This window comes from Halictus rubicundus, chromosome 7 (genome assembly GCF_050948215.1).
Source record: "Halictus rubicundus isolate RS-2024b chromosome 7, iyHalRubi1_principal, whole genome shotgun sequence".
Lineage (NCBI taxonomy): Eukaryota > Metazoa > Arthropoda > Insecta > Hymenoptera > Halictidae > Halictus > Halictus rubicundus.
In genome coordinates, this window is record NC_135155.1 from 15,769,969 (window position 1) to 15,797,930 (window position 27,962).

Here is a 27,962-nt window from a genome sequence, read left to right on the forward strand (position 1 = left end):
TGGACAATTTATTTTTCAATAAATAAATTATCTTGCGATACGTGGAATTTTCTAAATAAAGAAATAGAAACACACTTTTCAGGGGGGAGGGATGCAAGAAAGCGTTTCCAGGGGTGCGAGAGAAGTTTCTAATCTTTCGAGGGAAAATTTGTTTTTCAATAAATAAATTAACGAGTTTTTAAAAACAAATGATGTATTTTGCAAAACGTAATCGTCGAACCTTGGGGACCTCGCTTTGGCACAATTCCGCTCGAGCTGATGCTGTCTTCCGCAAGCGACTCGCCGATCGTTCTTCCTGGATCGAATGATCAATGAACGATCGCGAGGGTTGGCGTGATCGATCGTCGCTGCGCGCTGATCCTGTAGATCCTTCGGTTCAACCCTCGGAAAGCGAATTAGCGACAATTAGGTGCATTTAAATCCTTATTTACAAACTTCTTTTGAACAATTTTTCCTTTTCTTCGAACACCTAGATTATCTTCGTCGCACCTAACTGCATCTAACAGTCACTGCACTTAATTGTACAGCTACCACTTGAAATCCTTATCTACTAGCTTATTTGAAGAATTTTTTAAGAGATGCTTCTTCCGAACATCTCGATCACCTGATTGCATCCAATTGTCCCTAATAATTGCTGCACCTAATTGAACGAAATTATTTTCCAGAAACTGAGATAACGTTCTGTGATCGTACTGTGCGAAAACAAACGTAATCACCACTGTCCAAGGGTCAACACACCGATCTCCATAAATTACTTTCAGAATCTGTTTTCATAATTCGGTGGTTTTCCTGTCGATTAGCATACAGGGTGTTCCAAAAGAATGCACGACCGAGAGAAATGTGAATAGAATTCTTCTTAATTCTACAAATATTAATAAACAAGGTTAGAGCGAAAAATGTACAATATCTATCTACAGAGCTCTCTATTATCAGAACGTTTAATAGAATAGAGAATTAATTCTGAATTTTTTCGGAGCATTTATCGAACCGTTAATTTTTAAAGTAAATCCTTCGGCAGACACCAGAATTCTTCGAACAAGAAATCGAGACAGCGAATTTATTTCAGACAATTTGATAGAATTGTCTGAATTTGCTTCATTTATATGCCGTATTTATTACTTCGATGAAAGTAACAATATTCGTGCTTTCCGCTGAAGAACATATACTATATCTAAAGTTATCAATGGTTGTTTCCATTTTGTTGCAACCTTTTCGTTTCAAAATTCACCTGTCAACCGGGGAAAGACGCGTCAACTCGTCAGCAACATTTTAATTACAGTGTTAATTGTATAGCGGAACAAAGTATTGCGTCATAATCAACGAATTGGTGAAATAATCGCCCGGTTAACAAGTTGATTAACAGATCTCTCTAGGTTTCCACTTATTGTCGAACTTTTGCTAAAATTTTCGATTCTCGGCGATACCTTTTTCGCGAAACACCCTGTACATAAAAAGATTTTTGCGTAGAATGGTCCAAGCAGTGCGAAGAAGTTCGACGGATCCTCGCGGACAAGAAAATACAGTATCGTGAAGAAACATCTGCGTTTCGCACGCAATAAATGTATCAGTATTAACGTACGTATTGTAGAAAATATATGTATATGTATAATATATATATATGTATATGTATGTATATGTAACGCGACACTTATAGAAAAAGATATGTATCCGACGCGACGAGATTATACTCTAGAACAAGCGGGTAAAATTCCAAAGGGTTCAGGGTCATGATAGAAATACATGCCAGCAGAGTCGGATAGAAGTTCAACGAATAATTATCAATAATTATTTAAATATCGGTTCTCGCACTGTCACCGACGAGTCGTGCTTCGAATCAATTCGCTTCGAACAGCTCTTGGAGCCACTTCGATGATCATTCGAATCGATAAATCCCGGAATAGTAATCACGGATTAGTGGAACGACGCCTCCTCGGATTAGTCTGTTCGCATGGTTTCTCCAAAATCAATTTTTGAATGAGTTACTTCAGGTTCTCTGACACGTTAAATGCTGACGACGATTTTAATAGTCTGTAAACACTATTAATTGCAAAATACAAGAGCTGCCTAAACATTTATGATTTCAATGATCTTGAAATGATGGTACTTTTCAAGTCCATAAATATTTTCACCGTTTTGCATTTAATCTGCTCATTTTTGTGATGCGTGCATAAAATCCGCAGTCTAATAACGAGAATTAATTGAATGACAAAATTTGTAAAATTATTGATGGTATTAGCACTGGAACACTATTAGAATTGTAATTAAAATAAAATCGCTTTCGCGAAGATTTGTTCGTTCGTAGAAAATAAAGTTCAATTAATATGAATAAAATAATGGCGCATGAAATATATATATATATATATATGGTCAGTACGAAAATAGAGATAGATCAAGATAAATAAAACTAAAATGAAGATGGAATTAAAATATCAGTAAAAATATCATCGCAATTTACGTAATAAAATCGAATCATTTCGATAATTCAATGTTTCTAGTGTGAACAGTGCAAGACGAGATAAATGCACAAAGTATGGACTACTTTACAATTATGAACACTAGAATCACTAAACATTATAAATCACAATTGTCACCGTTCTAGATTCTCTACTTCGCGATAATTAAAATTACGCTCTTACATAAAGCTATGAAATAAATATTTCACCAAACGTGCCCCCATTATTTTTATACAATATTTCGAATAACATTTAGCGCTTCCAGTGTCGAGTAAAATCGCCCAAAAACCTGGTCGCTGCAATATGCAACCGCACTTAGAAAAATCGTTCAGCACTCGACGTGTCGATTAAAATCGAAGACAGCCGGTTTCCCCGGTTTAGCGTTCTCCAACGACCCCGTTCGACCGCACTAATCCGACCCTTAACGCGCTGGATCCCCGCCCACGGAACGAGCACTGTCGAAGCAACCGCCTCGAGCCTAACGCATAACTGAGATTCAATGATAATACTATCCACAGTACGATTACAATTAAAACCTGCTAAAACTCTCTGTCCAACTCTCTGCGATACGCTAAAGCTCTGCTGAGAGAGCACGTCGGAATCGGCCTCTACAACGAACATAATCGATTCGGGAACCATTCTCTCTCTCCCATTCTCTCAGTCTACAACGCTAGGTCGCCTAGAAATGGAACGTAGAAAAATATAAAATAAAACTTACACGAGAGAACGAATACGTGAACGGTAGTCTCGGACGACTGAGTACCCCGATCTATCTGATCCCCTAAATCCTAGTGTCTCACTAATTCGGTATCGGATCGCCGTCTTCAGCCCGCGGGAATACACGGCGCGATCGTGATCGCGGATGAGCAAACAGGATCCTCTTCTTCCATCGATCGTCTTCTTCTTCTTCGTCTTCATCTTCGTTTTCGACTGAATGACATCGTATCATTTACTCAATGAAAATGAACGAAACGAGGTAATTTGTCATAGTGATCGCATCGACGACCTACGACGAACTCCGTCGCACCAGAGAAGATCATGAGAATCGTTGTCCTGCGAGCAGCTAAGCATGATGACCATTGTCCTCCAGGCGTCGCGTCGATCGTTGACAGCACAAGCGATCTCGACGGGGTAGCATTGACAGTCGTTGTTCACGCACGATCGAAACATACGATCATTCTCTCTCTCTCACTCTCTCGATCATTCTCTCTCTCTCTCTCTCTCTCTCTCTCTGTGTGTGTCGCTCGCTCGCTTTTGATCACGCTGGTGGCCGCGATCCGGTGGACTGATCGCACAATGTGAGCTGATCGACAACGATCATCGGCGATCTAGGACTTCTCCCACGGATCCGTGCAGGGTTCAACCAGGGTTCGCTCAGGCCCTGCCAATTACGGCCGTAGGTCAGAGGGCGTTCTCCATTTCTTCCGTTGTCAGCTGGAACTGCTCTTGACCTATATCACCGAACAACGTCGATTTAACGATCCGACGGACGGGTAACAATAGCGGAAGCGGCGTGGATTAAACGCGCGAGACGAACGATTTTTCATTTTCGTCCGAGGCGCCTTTTTAGTCTGTGAGTTTCGAAGATGGGTTTTCCAACGCTTATCTGTCCCCTGTGTCGATTGAACACGATTTTCACGGATGGACAATGCGTTCTTTATATTGTTCAATTGATCGTGAATGATGCGAATGAACTTGGTCTGGCGGCTTGCCTCGTCTTTTTAGGTTGTGATTTTAACGCCTTATAATAACGTAGAATCGAAATGAGGATCTGAAACTATTTTATAGTAATTTTATAATAACGCGGCAAGGAGTTCAGAATTTGCAAAGAATTTGTAAAATTTGTTTCCTATGATTTTTTAACACTGTGTCAGGTTGACATCCAGGGACAGATTAAGCTGATGGAACGAGGGTTAAGTGACGATCCTTTGTCCCGAGTGTCAATTTGCTACGTTTTTTAATGCCTCTGGAAGAGTAGTATGTTATACGTGTTTGTTATTCATTAATTTCTTGCGATTTGTTATTGGTTAGGCTACAATGTTTTTCAACCTTCGTTTGAATAGGGAAAAATATGTTTAAACCGAACAATTTGGAAGCTAGATAGAAAAGTTAATATTTGTTTATAATGTATGTTTAACATATATGCAGAATGTATTTAGCATGTTTAAAATCGTGACCATTATTCCTTCTCCGCCTTACCATTTCTTTAGCGCCGTCAATTTAAAATTAAGAAACCAAGTAAACACACACTACACATACACTAAGCATACGCAGAAGCATATTCTACTCACTTTTCATTCAAAATGCGATAAAAAAAAAATCGAAAACTCACGATGATTTTTAGTCGCGAACAAAATGTTTCCACGACTGAAAATCTCTAAAAATGGCGAAAAAACCTTAATAATGCGAATACCTTGACCCTGCATTGCTCGCACCAGAAACGTCTACGGTAGCGTTAGTGTGGAATTCCAAAAATTTGCAATTTTTTTCGTGCCAGAATAAAATTTTCGGTTCTCAAGAGCTCCGGTGTAACAACTGAGGTGGAGAATTTTTATTTCGCATGTAGACCCATGCGTTTTACCCATCTAGTTTTATTTACATTAGAGTAAAGCAACCCAGTGAAACAGGAGAAACTACAAATAAATTCACAAACATTTCCAATTTTTTTTCCTTTTTTTGGTGTCGGAATGAAATTGTCGAGCTCGTAGCAGTTGGAGTTGTTGAGGACAAAATGTTTGGAGGGCTAAGGGTTAATTTCCTGCGGACCGCATAGCTTATGCGAGCGATGCAGGGTTAAAATCGCAACGCTTAGCGACCCGGGTGGCGCGCATAGTTCGCCTCTGTCGAACGAGCGGCGTTTTATCTTTAATATCGTCGTGGGTAGGGGGTGGGGGGAAGAGAGTAAAAACCACTCACTGAATAAATACGCTGCGAGGTCACGGTCCTCTGCTTGCAGAGCAAGATCACGGGGCGTGTTGCCGAGTCGATCCTTGACGGTTAAAGCAGCGCCGCCCGCCACTAACATGCAGCAAATGGAACGGCGCTTATATTGAGCCGCTTTGTGCAGAGCGGTCTGACCTCTGGAATAAGAAAACACAAAAAAAAAAGAAAAATGCAGTCTCTTCTTATTCGATTCCCGTTTACGAGATAGGCCCTGCCCTTTGACCCACATTCTACCGGCAGCGATGAGAAACTTTAACGCGCAAACTGAGACCGCAAGCAATAAACTCATCCCCGTGTTTCGCACAACTCGCGAATTCGCAACTGTTTCGGCCGGAACGAGTACTATGGGGCTCGTTCCGGTATAGTTAACGTTTCACGATTTGCCCACCAACCGCCGTCGCCTGGAGCATCTTCATTTATTCATTTCAGTTTTTACGAGAAGATACAATCCTCGGATAGTGTGACCTTAAGGGCCCGGGATAGTCACGTGACGTTTTAATTAATAATTTTCACTAGATTGAACCCTTCCTCTTTCGAATGGGCAGCGACAAGATATTCTTATGTAAGGACGAAAACTTGAGTCACGTGAAACTATTTTTTGTCGGTAATGTAGCCACTCTACCTTATCGCGAATCTACGAAGACCGGGCCCTTGAAATGACCTTGAACTGAAATTGAACCACTGTATAATGAAACAACGACGAGCGTGAAATGTGTAAAAATTTGAGTGATCATTCAGGTAAGGCATTTAAGCGTTCAGTTTCTCAGAATTAATTAGACGATTATAAAAAAATTGAATAATTGAACAAAATTTTCAATATTCTAAAACGATGGCTAAACAACGTGGCAAAAATCGGTTAGAATTTGTTGTCTATCGGATTCGGCTTATAACGACTATAATCGTTATATATAATCGACTTACTTGTCGTTGTCAACCATGTCGAGGATGCTCGATGGCGCGCAAGCGATCAGATATCTGATGATATCCCTGTGGCCATGCCTCGAAGCCAAGTGAAGAGCAGTCTGTCCAGTGGCGTCGATGGATAAGAGAGAGTACCCTTTCTCGTGGTGTCCCTTCAAAGCCGCAAGATCACCGATTTTCGCGGCTTTCAGTATAGTGTCGCTGGTTTTCTCGAGCAATCCGGTGCTGAAGCTGTGGACCTCGGAACCTAGACCGAAAAGCCTATCGCGTGGACTGAAACACACAAATTAGCATTGATTTTATACATCCTTCGATTAGACCACAGCACTTCCCTCCTTACTTCCATCATGATTTATCAATCTTCCTCAATATTTGGAACCTTGAATTCTTACTTATGTATTTCTTATTCTAACTTATTTTACTGTGGAGCCCAACCAAAATATTACAGGCTTTACTCGATACATGTCCAAAATACGGGTCTAGCCACGGACATATATCGGCCAGGAGATCCTATTCTTTGATCCACGCGATCAGAGATCATTCGACAGTGGGGATAGTTCTGGGACTTATATCGGCTAGACATTTCGGACATATATAGAGTAAACACTGTATACTGCTTCATACAGCAATTTGCGAGCACTTGGAATGTTTGGCGGAGAACATTATTTAATATTCTTTGTGTTATCACTAAAAGTGACGATTTTACATTACTTTATAAAAATAACGAGAATGTGTCTACCCAAATTTGTAGCCATATTTTAAATAATTTATATCCAAAGAAATAAATTTGCTACGCTGGGATCTACGCTGAGATTAAAATTTATGAAGATAGTTTCAGTCGCACAATTTGGGATCACAAAACCGAAATGTTCAGAAGAAGTGAAAGAACACGTTCGTCTTGCAATGCTGATACAAAAATCAGTGCACAGTAAATTTTCCTGGGGTCATTAGAGACCCCACAGAATACCGTTACAGGGCTTCAGTAACAAAGGACAGGTGAGTGTTAAAAATGAGCGGGGAAGGAATTTATGAGAAAAATGAACGGTAATTAAATTTACTTTAGCGATTCCTCACCGATTTTGATGACCTTGGCAATATATTTCAAGGTTATAAAAATCGACGAAGGTAATATATAATTACCAAGTATACGAACATATAGTGTCGCCAGATTAAGACTTGTCCCCCACTCTATCTTTCCCCTTCCACGACGTCATTTCCCCATTTTCCGGCGGCGAGCATCCCCACGCTTCCGCCAGGGCCCAGTCACGTGACGTGATGCGCGCACCCGATTCGCGTTGCGTCCGCGCCTGCGTCGTAGCTAACCCGGAAATGGCAGAGAGGGGGTATCTGTATTCCCCTGATCTGGCGACACTGCATATGACTCGATTTGGTAGAGGACAGTGTTTGGGGCACCGTTAGTACCTAATGAAAGTGAGTGGTGCCTGGTGTTGCGACTGTGCTACAGCGGTCGCAGAGATCGATTTCGAGGAACTGCTTTGCTTCATGGGGTCCCCAGGTAGGTTGTCCTCTTTCCTGGCGTTCTTCGGCTCGCTGGGGGCTGTTGTTCTCATCGATCCCTGAGGTTCTTTAGAAGAGGAGCGTTGGGCTTCGGGCTGCGGCTTCGTTGGATCCGGCTTCTTAGGCGGTGCTTCTTCGTTCTCCGGAGTTGCCGAAGACGTCGGCTGCGGCTGCGGCTGCGGCGGCTGTGGTTCCGGCTGCTCCTCTTCCCGCGCCGTTGCGTTATCATTCGCCGGCTCTTCTGTCATGGCTGCGATTCTCTTTGGTCGTTCTTCGCTATATTACACGTTCTTTCTATTAATCTAATGATACGATTCCATTACCATTACATTATCATGGAGACACAGACGAATGTGTGAGGCGGACGGACGAGGCACTTGCCGCTACTGGGTGTCTTAGCCGAATGGGGTTTCACCTAAATACACACGGTGGACCACCTAATGTGACACGATCTACAGTTATACAATTTTCAGACGATTTCGAAGGACCGTCATGGAGGTGGTATTAAATTTTTTTCTGTCTTCTTTTCAGGCAAGTTTTCGAGGTCACGGTCAATCTTATCGGGACCTAGTCCAGATCACCGTAATGATTTTTGTGTTTAGTGGACCGACTAAATTTTTGTCATAGATGATACTATTTCGAGGGACCTTGAACGCGATGGTATCTAATTTTTTCTATGTTTTCTTTTCAAGCAAGTTTTCAAGGTCGTCTTCATCCCTTTTTCTTTATGTAGAGAGTTAGGATTCTTGTTGCAAGTAGTCAGCTAGTAGAAGACGAATGCAACGGGTTCGAAAACGAGCGATGCAAAGTGAAAATGTTTGAACGGAAAGGTGACCTTGAGAACTCTGTGAAAAACATCAAATGTTATTATCAGCTGGTCAGGTTAAGTGGCCCATTCCTTATAACACTATCGTATGAAAGAAATTGTCAGGATAAAGTTATACAAGGTTACAAGTTACACATGCGATGGTGGAAAGAATTTTCTCTGAAGGTCACTTTTTAATATTTCAAGGTCGTAGTGTTGGAAGAGTCGATAGTTGATTTTACAGGGAAAGGATTGCTTTCAGGAGTTATGTTAATTAGACATTTTTCACTCTTCTCGGCGGGTACTATAAGACCTATAACTATCGGACCTTTTTTGAAACGTATGTTTGTTTCTTGGACCGTGTAATTTCAAAATCGTGTAAAAGAAGAGTCGGCTGTGTTTTAACATTAGGTTTACGGAGTACCAAGAGTGACCGTTTTACATTACTTTATAAACATAACAAGAACGTGTCTATCCAAATTATTAGTCGTCCTCTAAATAAATTGGTTGAATAATTCCTGATGGCTGCATCGTTGCAATCTCAATAATCGTAAATTAAAAATAGTAGAATCCGTCATTTTGACGGGTCCCGTAAACCTAATGTTAAAAAGTCCTCGTTCGCAGAGGGTTGAAGGGGGGGGGGGGGGTGCGACTGACTTATCGACAGATCCATTACACGATCAATTTCCTCTACATACTTCTGGGTCAGCGTATACTGAGGAGACGATCACGATGAGACTACGTGTCGGTGAATGAAAAAAGAAAAAAAAAAAAATAAAGAAACGAGGCTTCAAGGTGCGACGTGTAAAGTACCTAGGCGAGGAACGAGCGGTTTCGGGCTCTTGGTTGGCGGAGACCTTGCCCGGTTCGGGCTCCCCGGATGATTGATTGGTTGCATTCTCCTCGAGGACGTACACCGCCTCCACAGCCACGTCGGTGACGTAATGCAGCTGCTCTTGAGCCCGGTCGATCCTGAAGAATCGCTCGGCGGTGCACGCTGCGAACAGATTTCGGCCCCATTTTTATAACGATCTCCTCTGCCACCCTAATCCCACGACTCTCCCAATCCGCTTCTCTACATTGACATCGATTTTACACGTTTACTGGTTCGATGATAGAAAACACATAAATCATTCTTCATCGGTGGCAAATGCGGTTCGATCATTCTCGTTTCGCGCAACAAACAGTTTCATAGCATTGCCATCGGTGCTGAATCGTCTGGTACGCGTGCAACAATGTACAATAAAGCGAAAATAATGTTTGTTTAATCGATTAACAATAATTCTGCACAGTCTCCTAGCCTTTACATTTACATTTAAACATTTACTTATTTCTCATTCTTTTATAGGTGTATAATACTACCGCGTCAGCAAAGATACGAAAAACATCGATTTGAAACTTTTGGATCTTTCGATCTTCCTTAACTATTTACCAGCGGAATTGTCGACCAAGAAATTGTAAAAAATTCTGTCATGCAAACCTGGATGTCTGCAACGTGTTAAATTTTTTTCAGAATTTTTACCTACAAAATGAACAAAGTAACCATTCTTTTTAGTATGTAGACAGAGGATTTTATGCGTTTATAATAAAAGTGGCTGCTTGAAAACGAAACTACAAAGACGTTCGAAGAATTTGAGGATTTTCGTACGTTACTTGCTATTCATTAAAATGATTAAATGCCGAAGTACTAATCTTACGGTTGATCTAGCCAATTTTTATTTTGTATAAAGCAGTCCACTGACAGCCCTTCCGGCCGAAGTGGAGGGTTAATCCTACTCGAGGGCATTTGAACGCCATTCCACGGCAACGGCCGTTCCCCGGAATGTGTATTTCCCTTTTTAAAGCTCGGTAGCACGCGCTATGAATTCATAAAGCCCGCGGTAACGCGACGGTTCCGGGGAAAAGTGTTTTCCAGAGGTACTCACGGTCGAGGAAGCAACAAGTGTCCATGTTATGGTCCTTCGCCAGGATCTTCCTCAAAGATTCGAGGTCCGTGGTAGCCTCTAGATCCAGCGGCTCCTCGATCCACATCGCCGCGGACTTCTTCAGCATGTCCTTATCGTGATGGTACCGCTCGTAGTCTGTCATCTTGATCTTCATCACCGGCAACTTTAATCTCTCGAGCTTCGCGTCCTGCGGAGGCCTGCCTGCGTTCCGTCGTTTCGCTAGCATGGTCGCTTTGTTCAACAGCTTCATGCTTATGGTGGATGGCAGCAGGCGACAGGCTTCGCCGTCGACCTGGAACGATCATAGTGATCTTTCACTCTCAACGGATTCGCGGCGAATCATTGTCCGATGAATTTTCATGTCATGAGCACAGCTTCTACTTTCAGAATGTTTAATCGCTACACTACAATATTTCTCGCTTGTCTTTTTGTTATTACGTCGCAACGATGTTCTGTAACAAATGAGGAACAATTGAGACGCTCGTTCATCGAATCGATCAACTCCGCAATTTCAAAAGTAGCGGATATCGATGAGATAATGTATATTCGTTTTCGAAAATTTCCTGGATGTTTGTCATTCAATGATATTTGGGAGAATTATTTTGCAGTCGATATGACAATCGAGCGTTATCGCAGAAAAATAGAAAACTTGAAAATTGATCTAGTTAATCAGCAGACTGCGTGATTTTATGCGGCTATGGACAAAAACGAGTTGGTGCAATTTAAAATGTTAGAAGAAGAAAAGAAATTCGTCGTTAACCAGTCAGCTGTTTTTGACGAGTGTACTCGTCATGAAGAAAGGGCAATATTTTGTGTTATGACGAGTATACTCGTCGAAACAGCTATACGGTTCATTTTTACGACTCAATTTAGGTACACATTTTACAAAGAGGTCGAAACAGTTAACTGGTTAACACTTTGACTGCCAAACTAGAAACCTCAAAAATTCCATAAGTAAGTTATTTAATGAAATAAAAATTGAAAAAAATTACAATGTGGTACAATGAATATATTAACGTAAAAATTCATTTTAAAACCTGGACAAATATTTCCGTCATCGACATATGGGTGACATGGCAGTCAACGTGTTAAAGAAGAAAAGAAATTTGAATGCGTTTCTTGCAACTGACGTAGACAATTTTTCTTGTTCATAAAGATTTGCGATATATTGATCGGTTTGGCCTACGGACGATTGAATTGATTGCCTCCGGATCAATCTATCCGTTCGCACGGATGTACTAAAACTTAGTTTCGTATAACGTTGTCTGACAGAGAAGAGAGAGGAAAATTGACCTGCATTGGAATGGTTTTCGTAGTAACGAGCTTGGCCGTGCTGCACTGAGCTATGCAGGTGCCGTGTCCCCCAGCCTGAAGCAGTGGAAGCTGATATGTGGTCAACCCAACGACCTCGATCAGGCCATCCTCCGTGGATGGCTCCTTGGTGCCACTGACAGCGCCCCAGGGATGCGTCCCGCCGCCATACGAGGCAATATTCAGAAACACAATGGCGTGCACACGGTGCTCCTTCAATTTCGGTGTCAGGTCCTGGCCGTCGCAGTCCAGCGTCACGTATTCCGAAAGGTCCTTCCATTTCCGTAACACGAGATCCTTTCCGCCCATTTGCCCGTAAAACATTTTGTTCCGTATCCGCGAGTTGAACCTCTCCGGGTGCGCCTCTGTAATTATACAAAGGTCCTCCTGAATATTAAAGTACGCCCCGAAGCGTGTCCTAGGGCATACCGTTGTGGGGGACATGTTAGATCTATAATTAAACCGGACTCTGTCAGTTTTCTCGCAAAGGCCCCTTAATATAGGGTTGTTGCAAATGAAATTTGCAATCAATTCTATGCAAATCTACAGACTTACAAGACGTTTAAGGTGCTGAGCTAATTTTTAACACTAGATTTAAGAGAAATTTTTAAATTTACAGGTATTTTCTCTTCGCACTCGACGCCATTTTCCAAAATTCAGACGTTTCATCTTATGCAGAATATTTTCGTTGGTTGTGTATTCATTTCAGTGTGTTTTGTCGAGTGCGTTCACTCGTATTACATCTGGAAGTTTAGCAGTGTATGAAACACAAAAACATTTAGTAATTTATAACAGGAATTGCTCTGAATTTCAATACAGTCTTTTTAGTGGTGACTCAGAGGGGACAGTCGAGTGCAAAGGGTTAATAGTCCAAGGACGCACTTGCGAAGAATTGTTCAATAGATTTCTTCGAGCACTTATTACGATAAAAATGGCCGAAAATCTAAATGAATACAATTTTGTTACAACGCAATGCAAAATGGTCACTTCTGGAGCTCCGTACACCTGGTGTTAAGATCTTGCCTGCAGTTTTTACCGAGATATCTAATTTTACTTTTAAATAAAGCTTATCTGAATGCGACCGTCGAGTATTCTTTTTATAGGCGCATAGAACAATAAAATATTGACCATTGCGCGACGTCGGGTCAGAATGTATCGATTAGTCGACGCACTTTTCGTCGACGGCGAGGAAGGCAAAATGGAGGATGAGAATTTCGTAAAACGAAGAACGTGAAAAATCCAGTTTCTACCGTAATAAAACAATTCGCTGACAGAATTCGTTGATCAGAATAATGCTTAGAATAATTCGTATAATGCTTATATTATAAGCATTATATAATAATATTATATTAACGATAATGCTTTAATAATGCTTATTATTCAACGTGACCATTAAAGGTCCACCGTTTCGTACGCAACAACCTAATTTTACTGACTGGACTAGTTAACAAATTCTGTTGGGAATCTTCATCGGTGGTCTGACACGATAGCGCAGGGGGTCGAAAGTGCGCATAGGCGAGCGTATTTAATTTTGCACCGATCAATCCACAAACACAATTTCGCCCCCCATAAATATTGCCCGAGCAAAGTTTCACGTAGCCTGTCCCCGGCACAGTTAAACCGAGTTACCCTTCCGACCATAGTCGCGCCGGGGTCTTTACATTATTTACGATTAATTCGAAGGAGTTCGCGGGAGACTGTACAGCCTGGCCGCAACGGGAACCATCGAGGGAATAGAGTATGGCAGGTATGCGACGGTTCGGGGGTGTACCGACCTCGGGCCTCGTGGAATTCGAGGGCGATGTGAGCATCCACGCCGAGAGAGAAGTAATTATTGACGACGTTCAGAGGCAGGTTCTCTTTGCCCTTGCCGTTGTCGTCGTCACCCTGGGCGTCCGTGTTCTTCTCGACGATCAGCTGCCACCTGTCCAGCAAGATCGCGTCGCTCTCGCCGATGTTCGACAGGATCTTCCCGATCGGCTCGTCCGTGTAACCGCCGCCCCAACCCAGGGCTCTCGCCAGATCGTTTCCGGTCCCAAGAGGAAGCACTCCGACCGCCGGCGCCGGAGAACAACCGATCTGATCGAGGACCGATAGCACCCAGCCGACGGTGCCGTCGCCACCGCATGCCAGCACTCGGAGATTAGGAACTTTCTTGAACAGCTCCAGCCTGAAACCCATTTCGAACGGACTACATTCACACCCAGTGCTCCGTCTCGAGAAATTTTATAATCGATTATTTCTCATTTCTCGAGGAATTTCAGTATTTCTCGGGAAATTTGAGTCTAGGAAAATTCTTATGAATCGCATTCATTTTATAACACAGATTCTTAAATTCTCGTAAATTCTTATTTAAAACTTCAGAAAAACTGAATACTGAATCGAGTAATGAGTTGCTTGCTGTTATTCAAGGAGAAATATCTAAAAGAAGAGACAAGATTGTTGTATCCCTTATGAAATATCTGCATAATCCAGAATCTCCAGATTCTAAGCAGACTTTTTGGAAAATATGACAATGATTCTCACGAAAATAGTGGAAAACTTTCAGATTCTCGGAATGAGGAACTATCGCTGGAGAAACAGTTAGAATTAGAAATTGCAGATAGCCTTCAAGAGTTTAGTGTCAAGAGTTTAGCGGTAGAAAATAAATTCCGGACTCTAACGAAGGAATTCCAAATTTTTGAGTCCACTGAAAAAAGATTCAGAAGATACATCTTTTTATTTAACATCTCAGGCAGATATGTATAACATGGCAAAACAGATTCTAAGCAGACTTTTTGGAAAATATGACAATGATTCTCACGAAAATAGTGGAAAACTTTCAGATTCTCGGAATGAGGAACTATCACTGGAGAAACAGTTAGAATTAGAAATTGCGGATAGCCTTCAAGAATTTAGTGTCAAGAGTTTAGCGGTAGAAAATAAATTCCGGACTCTAACAAAGGAATTCCAAATTTTTGAGTCCACTGAAAAAAGGACACCCAATCTTCAGCAACTTTTGGATGTTCTGTATACGATAAAGCCAACATCCGCACAAAATGAAAGAAATTTTTCTACGGCTACAGATTTTATTGCAAAAAAAAAAGAAGTAGATTGTCTGATTCTACATTAGACGCATTATGCTTCTTAAGAAGTAATTTCAAAATAAAAGTGTAATGTTTCACTTTGTTCACTTTGTTCACTATGTCGAGAATTGACGAGAAATGAAAAATGTTGAGAAATCAGAAACTCTATTTACACCATCCGAAATCACCTGTACGAATCTCCTCTACCAATTCAGTGACAAAACTTTATTCCTTTCAATTGTATTTTTTTTTTCAAGAAATCTTCACTCTACCCGCGACATTTTTCTGATCGAAATGATAACACGACGCCATTTGGATCACATTCGCTCGTGTACAATAGGTTTATGGACCACTAGAAATTCCAATTCTACATTATTTTGTAGAAATAACAAGAATTTATCAAATTTTTAGTATATATCCAAAGAAATAAATTCGGTGAATAATTTCTCATGGATGCGTCTTTACAATCTCGGTAATTGTAAATTAAAAATATTAGAATCCGTCATTTTCTCATTAGAATCCGTAAACTTAGTGTTAAAATCTGATCGGTGGGTTATAAGTAGACAGCGGAGCTTTACACAGAATGTAAATTTTCTACTTGAATTGCAACAAACAGGAGTGAAATAGACACTTATTTCCTTTCTGGATATGTTTAATAGGTTGAAGATAATGTAACAATATTTCTAAGTTTTGCTAACGTGTTTATTATTTCAAATTACACGTACTCATTTTTGTCATAAATGCATAAAATCCGCTGTCTAGTTATAAGTATGCGGATAATAGAGCAACGAGTAAGTACGATGTCTCCAAAATGTCTCGTGTTTGGTGTCATTTCGATCAGAAAACTGTTACAAATATGTCGATAAAAGTTTCGTTCAAGATACCGCCTTATGATTTAATATCATATTGCAGACAAATTTAACAGCAAGCGACTTCTGTTGCCCGTACACCCGGAGCGGTATAACATTCATGATCGTTTGTCTACGTGGCCATAAACGCGGACCGAAATGCTCTAACTTCCGTGTGAACTTCTCTCGTGAAAGTTCCGATAATGCCCATAGCGACAACTGTTCACCTTTATTCACCTACTTCCTGGCTGCGAGCCAGCCCCGTGGAACTTTAATTAAACCTCTTGTTCATTTATCATATTTTCCAATATCCCGGCCACACCATTCGCCTAATCCATTCAGCCAATTCATTTTCAACTCAATTTCCATTCAATTAACCTAATTCCCCGTTGAAACTCGAACCCCGCTGAATTAAAAAGTGTGGCTCAACATTCCCCGACGCCTCGCGCGACGTTCTACAATGCTGAACACATCTGTTCAACAATGTTTGGAAAATATAGAGCAGAAACATTCTTACAACATTCTTCAACTTTTCTTACTGAGATACGGTGTGTTCGACTACGGGTGGGGGAAAATTTAAGGGGTGGTACTCCATGACGATATAACACGAAAACGAAGAATAACAAAATTGTGATTTCTGCTTCATTTTTTGGTTATTAAGTGACTGTCGCCCGCTGCACCTCTGTTGGCCGGGTTGCCGCATTTCAGGCGGATTTTTAATTGCTAGTAACTCAAAGACGAAGCCGAAATCGTAATTTTTCAGAAATTTTCAATTATCCTGTGTTCAGATCGGACAGTTAATTTAATACTACTACTGGACCTGTCGAAATAACAGGTTGCAAATTTATGGATGAAAAATAAAATGTTTAGACCACGAAATTTCACATTTGCATAGCGTCGTGAACTATTACCAAATACAATCACAGAAAATTCAGAAAATATTAATCAGCAGAAAATTCAGTTTGAAAGTGCACAATGTTTGCGGCGTTGCTCGCCACCGTAGCCGAAGAACACCACATTGACAGGCCTCGGCAATGTTCTAGCAAGTTTTAACGCAAACTCACCCCATCCTGGGTCCACCCTGCGTCAGATCAAAGACCTGTCTGGGGTTGAGGAGCCACTGGAACTTCTGCAACAACTTCGCGCCCTGATTGCCACCAGATTTCGGGTTGATGAAGACCAGCACCGGCTTCACTGTAGGCGTGGGTATAGGCTTCACCACCCAGAGCCTGCCCTGGTCCTTCTCCTGTTCTTTCTCCTTCTCTTTCTCCTTCGATTTTCGTCGACTCTCGCCGGACTTCTTCTTCCGCGGCGATTTCCTCAAGCTGCTCTTGAAGCTGCCTTTCCTCGGCAGCTTCACGATCCAAGATGGCGGCACGATGATGGACGCGTGCCCGCCTAACTCGCAGTTCTCGCCCACCTTCTGCACGCTGAAGCAAGCCTCCTTGTTGTGGTACGCGATCTTGCACCAGCTGCAGCTCACCGCGACGATCTCCTTCGAGGAGAAGCTCAGCTTCGATTGGAAGGACTTGCCGCAGTTCGAACACTTCCCTTTCTGGGACCTACGGTGGACCCAGTGGTGCTGCGTGTTCGTTTGCTCGCGATATTGGCGGACCCCCACGTCGCGGAAGCTCGATTTGCAAGCGAAGTTCAAGGACACCGCGCATACCGCGTGCGCCACCACGCGGCACGCTGCGCACTTCATCCGAGGCCCGTGTTTCTGGAAGCAGAAAATTTTCTTTTTTATTGAAGCTCTTCAGACCCTTAAATGAGCAGAAAAATTACCGGTCTGTTAGATATTTATGATCTTGTTATATTTTCTATTTATCATTATTCATTGTTTGTACACCTCGGTACACGCAGCCGCTCCAGAAAGGATGTCAACATTTCTTAAAAATTGTTAATCTCTAACTCTTGCCGGAGCTTCTCGCGTAACGAGAAAACTAGTGATTTTTAAGCAGTTAGTTGTTTTCGGCGAGTATACTCGTCATGAAGAAATGGCAACATTTTGTACATTCGCTGTTTAACACGTTGAACGCCACGTCAGCCATATGTGGCTGATGGAATTATTTGTTATTATTTCAGGTTTTAGAATGAATTTTTACGTTGATATATTCATTGTACTAAACTTAATTAGGATCTGTAACATGCAAGAAAGCTGGAGGATTACTCAGTAACGTACATTCAATTTTTTGCAATTTTTATTTCATTAAATAACTTACTTCGATTTTATGGAATTTTTCGGGTTTCTAGTTTGGCGTTCAAAGTGTTCAATTGCAAGTGTAGTGAAAACTAAAATATAGGCGGTCGTAAACTTCAATCGTCAAGATGAATTGTAGACATCAAGATATATTCCATATTACTTAATTCCACATTATAACAGCCACGCATACTCTGTGTTCGACGAGCATACTCGCCGTCGTTTAATTTTTGCGACGCATTTTAGGTACACATTTTTCAAAGAGGTCGCAACAGCTAACTGGTTAAGAATCATTTTTAGAATAGCTATTGGACACATGGAATTTGGCCTTTTTGGGATATAAACAGATTGTTTTTCTTTCTTTAGCTTAATTCTTCTCACTATTTATCGGCAGTGCAAGCCGCGACGTGCAACGTGACAAGTGAGAAGTTGGCATCATGTTACGATTGAATCTAATTTGGGAGAATACTGTCGTAAATAGTTGGAGAAAATTCGTTTGTAACCTTGGAATTCGTTTGTAAACTTCCGCCTCCCGGAAGCGTGACACGGTTTACGTGTGTGTTGTCTGTTTTATAGGCTCGTGTCACAGCCGCTTCTATTTACTCGTCTTTGTCTACCCTCGCCTCTATCTCTCGCGTACGTGTGTTGTTTTTCCTCTGTTTTGTTTTCATTGTACGGCGAACTCGCGTTTGAATCGCGTGCGACAGATACCTGTTATCGAGCCCCCACCCTTCCTCCTCCCTCCTGTCTCTATCTCCGTTGTTTATTTTTTGTTGTATTTTCACGGGACAGCGCCCCGTGTAAAAACAACTTCCGCCTATATTGCCGGATTTTGTAAAGGGGGGGTTCGACCGTCGAGCCCGTGACAACGCGTCCCGAATTCGATAAATAACTCTCGACCGTCGGAAAAATGGTGTGTCGTGTGTCCCTGGCTTTTTCACGTTTCCACGGGAGAAGCGCGAAAGCCGATCGCTGATAGGCAGCATTGTTCGCGAATTGAATCAATTACGAGGACATCGCGGCCACCACATCGGTCACGCTATCTGTTATGTCTGGATTCGTTCCCGGATACTCCTCCGTCACGTGACTTTTTAATTAATAATTTCCATTCACAGCCTTCAGACACAGACTCAAGATCCGTCTTGGTCTTAAGTCTCTGACTAAACTTGTCACATTTTGTTGCTCTGTATTATCGATATTATCTATTCCGACGCCAGAAACGTGCTTCAAGTTTTCGGCTTTATTTCGCAGAGAATCAAGACAAAATATAATTCAATTTGTAGCTGGAGATATTTTCTATCGCTGTTCTCGATTTCATCCAGAAAACTCATCCAATGGCAGAAAAATGCTCGGATTCCACGGCAGGCGCGTCGTCAATTTTTGGCCTACTTCCAACGCTTATGTTACCAAATATCTGCATAATCTCGGCAGCTGCTGACCAGCGCGCACTAGATTGAACCGTCCTCTTTCGAACGAGCCCTTGACCAGCGACGAAATATTCTTATTTAAGGACGAAAACTTGGGGCACGTGAAACCACTTTTTGTCGGTAATGTAGTCACTCTACCTTATCGCGAATCTACGAGGACCGGGCCCTTAAGTTGGATCAAGCCTACTTCAAACGCTTATATTACCAAATATCTGCATAATCTCGGCAGCTGCTGACCAGCGCGCACTAGATTGAACCTTCCTCTTTCGAACGAGCCCTTGACCAGCGACGAAATATTCTTATTTAAGGACGAAAACTTGGGGCACGTGAAACCACTTTTTGTCGGTAATGTAGTCACTCTACCTTATCGCGAATTTACGGAGACCGGGCCCTTCTTTGCACTCCGAATTTTGTACAATTTTAGTTGCAACAGGTCTATACAAAATAAAAATTGATTGCATTAGTTACAATTATCAGGAGCCTAACAGAAATTTTGTTCCTCCTTTAAAAATTTTAATAAGTTGAGACTGATACATTGAAGCTTTCAAACTTTTTTCAATTTATCTACCGCTTTAAATTGCGTCTATTCATTTTTATAATGAATGTATAAATGAATGCATAAATCGTATACTGGGGTCTCTCGTGACCCTAATAACATTTTTGTACACCAACTTTCGCTACTGTAGTGCCAGATAATTGGAAATATTGAGTTTCTTCAACTTCTTTGGAACTTTTGGATTATTTAGTCTTAAATGCTTCAAGGTGTCTGAGAAAATTGATACTAAACAATAATTTGAGTAAACGCTGTAACACTTGAGGGTCAAATGCAAATATCAGTTTGCAAACTATGGAACGTGTCAAGTATTTCATTTAAAATGTACGAACAAAGCGAAGGTAACTAAAATTCTCACAAAATCGTAATTAGCAACAGAATGACTCGATTTCAAAACCGCAAAAATCGAGTAAGGAATTACTGTTGTTGACGTACCCGTAAATTTTGCACGAGATTGGTTTATTTCGGGGAAACGTTCTCGCATAATTCACTATAGATTATGCTCTCCGTCGCAAATGAAACGACGATGCCCCTCCCCCCTCCCTTCCACTCTTCGTAAAGCGGTTAATCCAATTTCAAGCAGGTCGCGAATTTTTCGTTGGCATACAGTTAATAGGATCTCGACCGAGCTCTATGCAGATTCGTTTCTACCCGTTACTCCGAGATGTGGAGGGTGTTCTGATATTTTTTTAACGAGTTTTTAACGGCGCTCGTCGTTTTATGATTCCACCGCGTATTTTCCTTTCATCGCTGCTCGGCGAGACGTTTTAATCGCTACAAAGTAAAACATAGGGGAGGAAAATGTTGAAAAGAGCACGGCGATTCGACGAAATCGTGATCGTGAGTGTGTGCTTTAGCTTGCTTTTGTCGAGCTCTCGACAAATTGCGTAGAAAATGCTTCTGAAACGCGTTCTCCGTTCTGTAAAATTCCTCCATTCCAGCGAGTAGAGTTATTCTCTGAAAATATGACAATTTATTTCAAGGGCTTATCCACATCCAGAACCATCAATTTTAGACCATTTACGAGATCAATAATGGTTAGGTTATTATAGGTCAAGTGTTTCAAAATTCTGTATACAATAAAAGAAGAAAAAAAAACTAGCGTCGATATAGAATTTTAGTTTAGTGTGTAAAATTTGAAGAAGATTGATCCATCTATTATCGAGATCTCCTGGCAAGTGATATGCTATTCAAATGATACAATAATTCTAAATAAAGATGCATAAAAATTGCACTGTGTTATGTTCAAATATCGCGAAACATTTGTTCAAAATTTTAAAGCGCTTGACCGATAATAATCTAACCATTTTTGATCTGATAAACTGTCTAAATGGGAATACCTTTTTAACGCAATGCTCAATTATTGTGCTGTGTCAAAAAAGTAAGGAACAAGATTATCGGTCTCTCAGATTTTCGTACATCAGTTTCCCCGCTTCTCGCAGCCGCGATTTTCAGAAACCGTCGAAAGAGCGTTAAGCACAGCTACACGATTATTCAATTTCAACGTCCAAGCATCCAATTTTATCGCGCGGCGCAATGCCAGAAACACGGCAACCGCGGCCCATTGAATTACGAATCGGCAACGACGAATTTCGAGGCAGAAAACGAGGCAGCACAAGACGCAAACGCCGCGTACAAAGTTACCCGCTCGAACGGGAAACACTTGTATCATTTACCGGCCATGTTAGGCCACGAGAACAAATTATGTATTCGAAGAGCACGCTCCGAGTCGCAAGCGAACTCTTCGTAAACGCAAGACAGTTTTTGTTTCTCCCGCGTGCAGAAATATTCAGTGGCTTTCTGCGCGAGTACGTGAACAACGTTCTTTGCTGTTAGGGTCGCGTCGTGCATTCCGTTTAACCTTCGACAACGAAACTAATGTAATGTACGCACGGTGGATCCGAAAAGTGTTTAAACATTTCCGATTCTCGAGAAATTGTCGATATTTAAATTGCGATAACTTCGTCAAAACAAATCGAGGATTAAAATCATTTTTATATGCCGTAATGAATTTTTTCCAGAAGCAACAAGATTAAATGCACACTTGTGCGACGAAACTGTACACCATGAAAATTATGAACGATGGATTATGGCTTTGGCTGGAGGCTTTAGCAAATTTAGAAAATTTGGTGTCGTACGATCAGTTTTCACGAAATTATCACGGTTTATATATAGGCAATTTTTTGGGAATCGGGTGTTCAGTGTTCGAATATTTTTTGGACCCACTGTATACAGTCCGCGACAATACTATAAGACATCACTTGAAACGAAATAAGTAGGTGTTGTATGAAAGAATTTCATTGTCTTTCATGCAGAGTGTTATTATTTACTTCTGGGGACGTCGTTCCACGCACTGTTTTCGTTAGAATTTCTATGAACTTGAAAGCTACACAAGCTTGACATCTTGTTAGCCGCGACAAATCTATAAGACAGTTGCTCGCAAACTGTGAAAGCAAAAAGATCGTCAATGAAATATTCTTCTAATGTGTCGGTAATTGAAGTAAATAATTTAAGTAAAACCTGAAAAATATTAACCAACTTGCATTATTTGTGTCCATACAAAATGCCACGTGGAAAAAAATTAAATGAAACAGAGATTAAAATTATCAATAATTTGCGAAATGAGAATCATTCAGTGGCAAAAATTTCTGAAATTCTTGAAAGAAGCCGTTGTGTGGTTTATAATTATTTAAAAAATAGTGAAAACTATGGTAAAAAGAATCCAGGGGGCCGTCCAAAGTTGATAACTGCATAAGACAGCCGGAATATTTTACGACATGCATGGAACTCTACATCAACGGCACTATAATAAATAATAAAGGCTTCAAATAATTTAAAAAGGCGTAAAATTTTGAAAAGACCGCCGCTAACTAACCGTCATAGAGAAGCCCGATTAGAGTTTGCAGAACAACGCATGCGTTGGCGTAAGAAATGGAGGAAAGTAATTTTTTTCTGGCGAGAAACGGTTTACTTTAGATGGCCCTGATAATCTAAATTATTATTTTCACGATTTAAGAAAAGAGGAATTGACACTGCAAAGGCGACAAATGGGTGGAAAACGAATAATGATTTGGGTGGCTATAGGATAACATGGAAGAACTGAAATTGAATTTATTTCCATAATCATAAACAGCAGGAAATACATAGATGTTATTGATAAGCACTTGTCAAAACATGCTCAGTCCATAGCCAACCAAAAATACATTTTCCAACAAGACAATACATCTGTGCATTCAGCAAAGATAGTACAGGCCTTCTTTAAAAATAACGAAATAGACGTTTTACCATGGCCAGCGAGATCTCCCGACTTAAATATCATCGAAAACCTTTGGGGAATACTAGCCAGGGAGGTGTATTCTAAAGGAAACCAGTGTAGTACTGTAGAACAATTGAAAAACTGCGTTGAAATGGTATGGAAGAAAGTTAAGCAAAAAACGATTAAAAACTTGTATAAATCTATTCCAAAAAGAATGTTACATGTCCTAAAAAATAAAGGTGGCAACACAAAATATTAATAACCGATAAAAATAAGCTGTACGTGTTAATTTTTTACAAAAACATTAGCTGTCTTATAGTTTTGTCGCAGTTAATAAAAGGTAAGTTGGTGTTACTTTCGAATTCTTAGAAATACTAACGAAAACACTACGTTAAACGACGTCTCCAGAAGCAACTAATAACACTCTGTATGGAAGACGATGAAGTTCTTTCATATAACACATAATTATTTCGTTTTAAGTGACGTCTTATAGTATTGTCGCGGACTGTAGTATGATAATTTACGCGGGCTCGGCATTGGCTCGCTCTGAAATCGCGACGATTCCAGCGGGAAACGCGGTCGAGTAGAGAGACCGAGGTATCTAGAGGGTCAAGGCTGGTCGACAGACCCTCGTCGTTTCTGTTCCACTCAAAGAAAGCTTTTTCCCGTCCGATATTACTCGGCCCGGCACGGTTTATATTGCCCTATACGTGTCTCGATCGCGTCTCCATAGCGAACGATTTGCCAGAGAACGAAACAGCCACGGCTCAGTGCTCCGGCGAAAGCGTTTTTCATTAGGGTCAACGATTCTGCCTTTCACCCCCTATTCTTTGCGGTCTCGAGCCGCCATCTTTACGGAACCCGGAACTGCTTATGCAGTGGCTCCAGGATAATGGAATCTGTGAGACATTCGCCGGAGTTACGGACACTCCTATCGCTAACTAAAAATTTAGTACTAGGGGTACCCAGAAGTAATCAATTATTTGCGAAGAATTTGTTTTGCCTTTAGTTCTGCACCGATCGTTCAAGAGTAAACACGTATTCTTTTACAGTTTTCGGTAAAGCAGCCTGTATTAAAAATATTCAAAGTATTCTGTAATAAAATGGCGGCGTCTGTACCTTCCGAGGATCATATTCGTCATTGCATACCTTTTCATTTTCATGCGGGATTTAATGTAACAACAAAGAAAATTTGCGATGTTTATGGAGATGTATCGAAGGTCAACAAGTGTCAACGTTGGTTCAGAAGGTTTGCTGCTGGCGATTATGATCTCTCAGACAGACCTCGAAGTGGACGACCAGTTGAATTTGATAGTGACACCCTAAAATCTCTAGTGGAAGCTGATCCAAAATTAAGTATACAAGAATTATCGAGAAGCCTTGGGTCCACATTGGGGGATGGAAATTATATAATAAATTAAGAAATAAAAACTTGAATTTACTACAAAGTTTGTTTTAGGTTTCAAAATAATTGATTACTTATGGGCCCCCCTAATATTTTGGTATTTTAGTGTTTTAAGAAGTTATACTGCTTTGAAGGGCGTTCGAAGACTTTCGCGAGCCACTGAATGTCTATCAGAACAGAGTTAGCTTGACATTTGGATAAATATGTGTGGAATTAGTGTTTAACGTAGCAAGAGTTTTTCCGGATTTATTCGTTGGATATCTATCGCGGTGAAAAGATAAAAATCCGCGGTCCAGTTATCGGACTGTGAAAGTTCCTGTAAACGTGGGGTTTCATAGAGAAACTTCAAAAAAAGCTGGAGTTCAAGAGAAGTTTACTGCCTACAGTATCCTTTCATTGGGGTCCACCGAACAGCATGGTCCCCAGAGGAACCCGAAGCACCGCTGCGGTCGTCAATCTTATCCTTCAAGGTACGTCTGAACCTTTTAGGCGCTCTTTTAAGAAGTATCGTGAGTCTAGTTCGTTCCATCGAGAGGCAGAAGCGAAAGGAGATTACCATTCTCGAAGATCATGCCCCGAAGGCGACGAAAATTGGCTTCGAATAACCTAGCATTTGTTAAAACGATGAATAGAGGATCGAGTCTTATCTGAAATAGCTTGGGAAGATGAGGGCGAGCGAAGCAGGAGATTATAGTTCGTCGAAAGACGCGGTTCGGGTGATCGAAGATAATCGAAAGTGGCCATTGGCACTCCTTCGGAATTGCGACGCTTTTGTCCTGAAAACTGGAGGACAAAAGTTGCGACCTCGATCGCGCTATTTGTACCTCTCGAGCTTAAACAAATGGTACCGTCTCTGTTCAACTATACTTGACTGTAAAATTTGACCCCAAAAATTCTTTCAAACTGATGATTATTAGACATTTCGATTCTATTAGATTTCAAGGTCTTTAAGAGGCTTTAAAAATTAGAGAAAAAAATATATTTGCGAAGACCGTGTCACGAAAGATAGCTGTAGGTGTGCTGAAGACCTGCGCAAGAATTGATCGGTCCAGTGTTAAATAATATCTGAAAAATAATATTGTCAATTTCGATAATTTTCAGGGATGGTAGGAAGCAAGCAGGATTTCCGTGCGAGCCTAAATGTGTTTTAAACATGCTCTGCCCGGGCACCCCAAACGGTTACACCAGGAGCTTCGAACCCCACCTTCGGTTTCGGTCAAACTTTAATCAGAGTTTGGACGAAAAGGGTACCGGCGAAGGGAGCGCGTCCCTTTGTTCCGCAAATAGCTCGGAAACAAGAGCCTAGCCGCATTCCGGGGATTAAAAAGCCGCAACGGCGGCGGTGGGCCGTTGCGCGTCGCGAAACGCTCCATTTCGCAGAAAATCGCGACTCTCTGTGCACCAGAAGAGAAGAGGGTGCCGTTAGGTCCATCCCGTCGCGGGACAAGCCGCGTCAATTGAACCCGCTAATCACTAAATCAATAGTTTTAATTGTGTGCACGGCCGTCGCTCGTGAATCGAGCAACCTTTCAAATTTAATCGCGTGTCGCGTCGCGTCGCGTCGCGTTGCGACAATTCCGCGAAAAGCGGCCGCGTTAAAAGCCGACAGACACACGGGTAAACGAGGAATTACTTTGCAAATTTACTCGTCTGCGGGCACGAAAGTGCGTGACACTGCGTCCGCACGATCAATCATCTTAATAGCGTCCTCGACCGAGCACATTCTCTGATCCCCGGAGCTTCTTTGCTATTCAGACGTACGCTCTTTCATCGGCGGGATGGCAGCTCTTCTCTTTTTTTTTTTTTATAGTTTTTGATATCTGAAAATGTATATCCACATCTGAAATGTTGGAGCAAATATACTGTGAAACCTGTAATGTCGAACTGACTGAATTGTCTGTACAATTGAATTAGTACAACTCTGGCTGTATTTCAATTGTATTGTATTTCAATTGCTCATCTGATTAAAATATTTCAATTACACGTCTGATTAAAATAATCAGTAATTGAATTAATTGAAAGGTTTGAATTATGTAATTCAGTTACAGTTAATAATTGAAATACAATGTAATTCAGTTACAGTTAATAATTGAAATACAATGTAATTCAGTTACAGTTAATAATTGAAATACAATGTAATTCAATTGTGCAACTGAATTACAACGTAACTGAATTAGCACAACTCTGGTCCCAACCGTACTCAGGCCTGGTACACAAAGTTATCATTACACTAGAATATCTGCTAAACTAATCATATCCAGAGAATAAAAGACTGCATCGACGGGTGCACAACAAGGTATAATTCTTTTCAAAAGTCTTTGCTATTTTTGAAATATCCCATCCCAGATAGCAACAGACTGCATCGACGTATCGATACCGAAACCCAGAAGAAACATGATCATCGGTGACCATACGTCTCGTCCTTCCGATCAATCATCCTAACAGCAACATCCGCCGAGGACATTCAGCTCACCGGTAGTCCTCGCGCTTATGATCCGACCACCATCAACCGACCATCATCAACACCACCTAAAAACAACCAAGACTACCAAGACTACCAAGTGACCAATGAGGTATACAACATCTACCGTCAAGGATGCGAGGGTGTGAGCCGCGAACGGGCGCAATGAGCGGGAAACTTAAATGGAACATTCAACGGATGAACGACTGCCGATTCATCACTGTGTCTCGAGGCATCGCATCGCCGGAATCAATCTTCGTTACGGTGCACACCACACCGTCGGGAGATTCCTCGCGAAATAGTCGGGCCTCCGTCGACGCTGACGGCCCGTGAGATTTATTTATCACGCCGAAATTGCTCCTCGCCGTCGATCCACCGCCGACAACGCGCAACGAGATCGTTGTTGCCAGTCCGACGGGCTGACATTCCTTAACGGGGGCCGGATACTGCAATTCGAGGCTCCATTAATCCTCGGAACATCCCCCTCGCTTGCCTTTTATCTCGCAGGATTTTTTCCGCTCCGTTTTGAAATTGCTTCCCCAAACATTAAGGGCCCGGGATAGTCACGCGAATTTTGATTAATAATTTCCATTCACAGCCTTCAGACACAGACTCAAGATCCGTCTTGGTCTTGATCCGACGGCTCCTAAGTCTCTGACTAAACTTGTCACATTTTGTTGCTCTGTATTATCGATATTATGAATTCTGACGCCAGATACGTGCTTCAAGTTTTCGGCTTTATTTCGCAGAGAATCAAGACAAAATATAATTCAATTTGTAGCTGGAGATATTTTCTATCGCTGTTCTCGATTTCATCCAGAAAACTCATCCAATGGCAGAAAAATGCTTA

At 41.4% G+C, this 27,962-nt stretch overlaps 1 protein-coding gene across 2 annotated transcripts in view; it reads right to left on the reverse strand.

The window, feature by feature from the left end:
- Positions 1-2,397: 2,397 nt before the first annotated feature.
- The window catches only part of Rdga (retinal degeneration A), a 66,737-nt gene continuing 41,172 nt past the window's right edge, over positions 2,398-27,962 (reverse strand). Inside the window, exons 3-11 of one of the 2 annotated variants that reach the window (XM_076790803.1) lie at positions 16,875-17,530; positions 13,673-14,067; positions 11,880-12,262; positions 10,566-10,878; positions 9,454-9,637; positions 7,740-8,111; positions 6,318-6,590; positions 5,370-5,533; positions 2,398-3,904 (exon numbers count right to left, since the gene is read on the reverse strand). In XM_076790803.1, coding sequence (XP_076646918.1) covers positions 3,855-3,904; positions 5,370-5,533; positions 6,318-6,590; positions 7,740-8,111; positions 9,454-9,637; positions 10,566-10,878; positions 11,880-12,262; positions 13,673-14,067; positions 16,875-17,530 — 2,790 coding nt within the window. In that variant the 3' untranslated portion in view covers positions 2,398-3,854. Of the gene's footprint in view, positions 3,905-5,369; positions 5,534-6,317; positions 6,591-7,739; positions 8,138-9,453; positions 9,638-10,565; positions 10,879-11,879; positions 12,263-13,672; positions 14,068-16,874; positions 17,531-27,962 lie in introns of those variants that run through there. The other variant, XM_076790804.1, reaches the window with a different exon arrangement.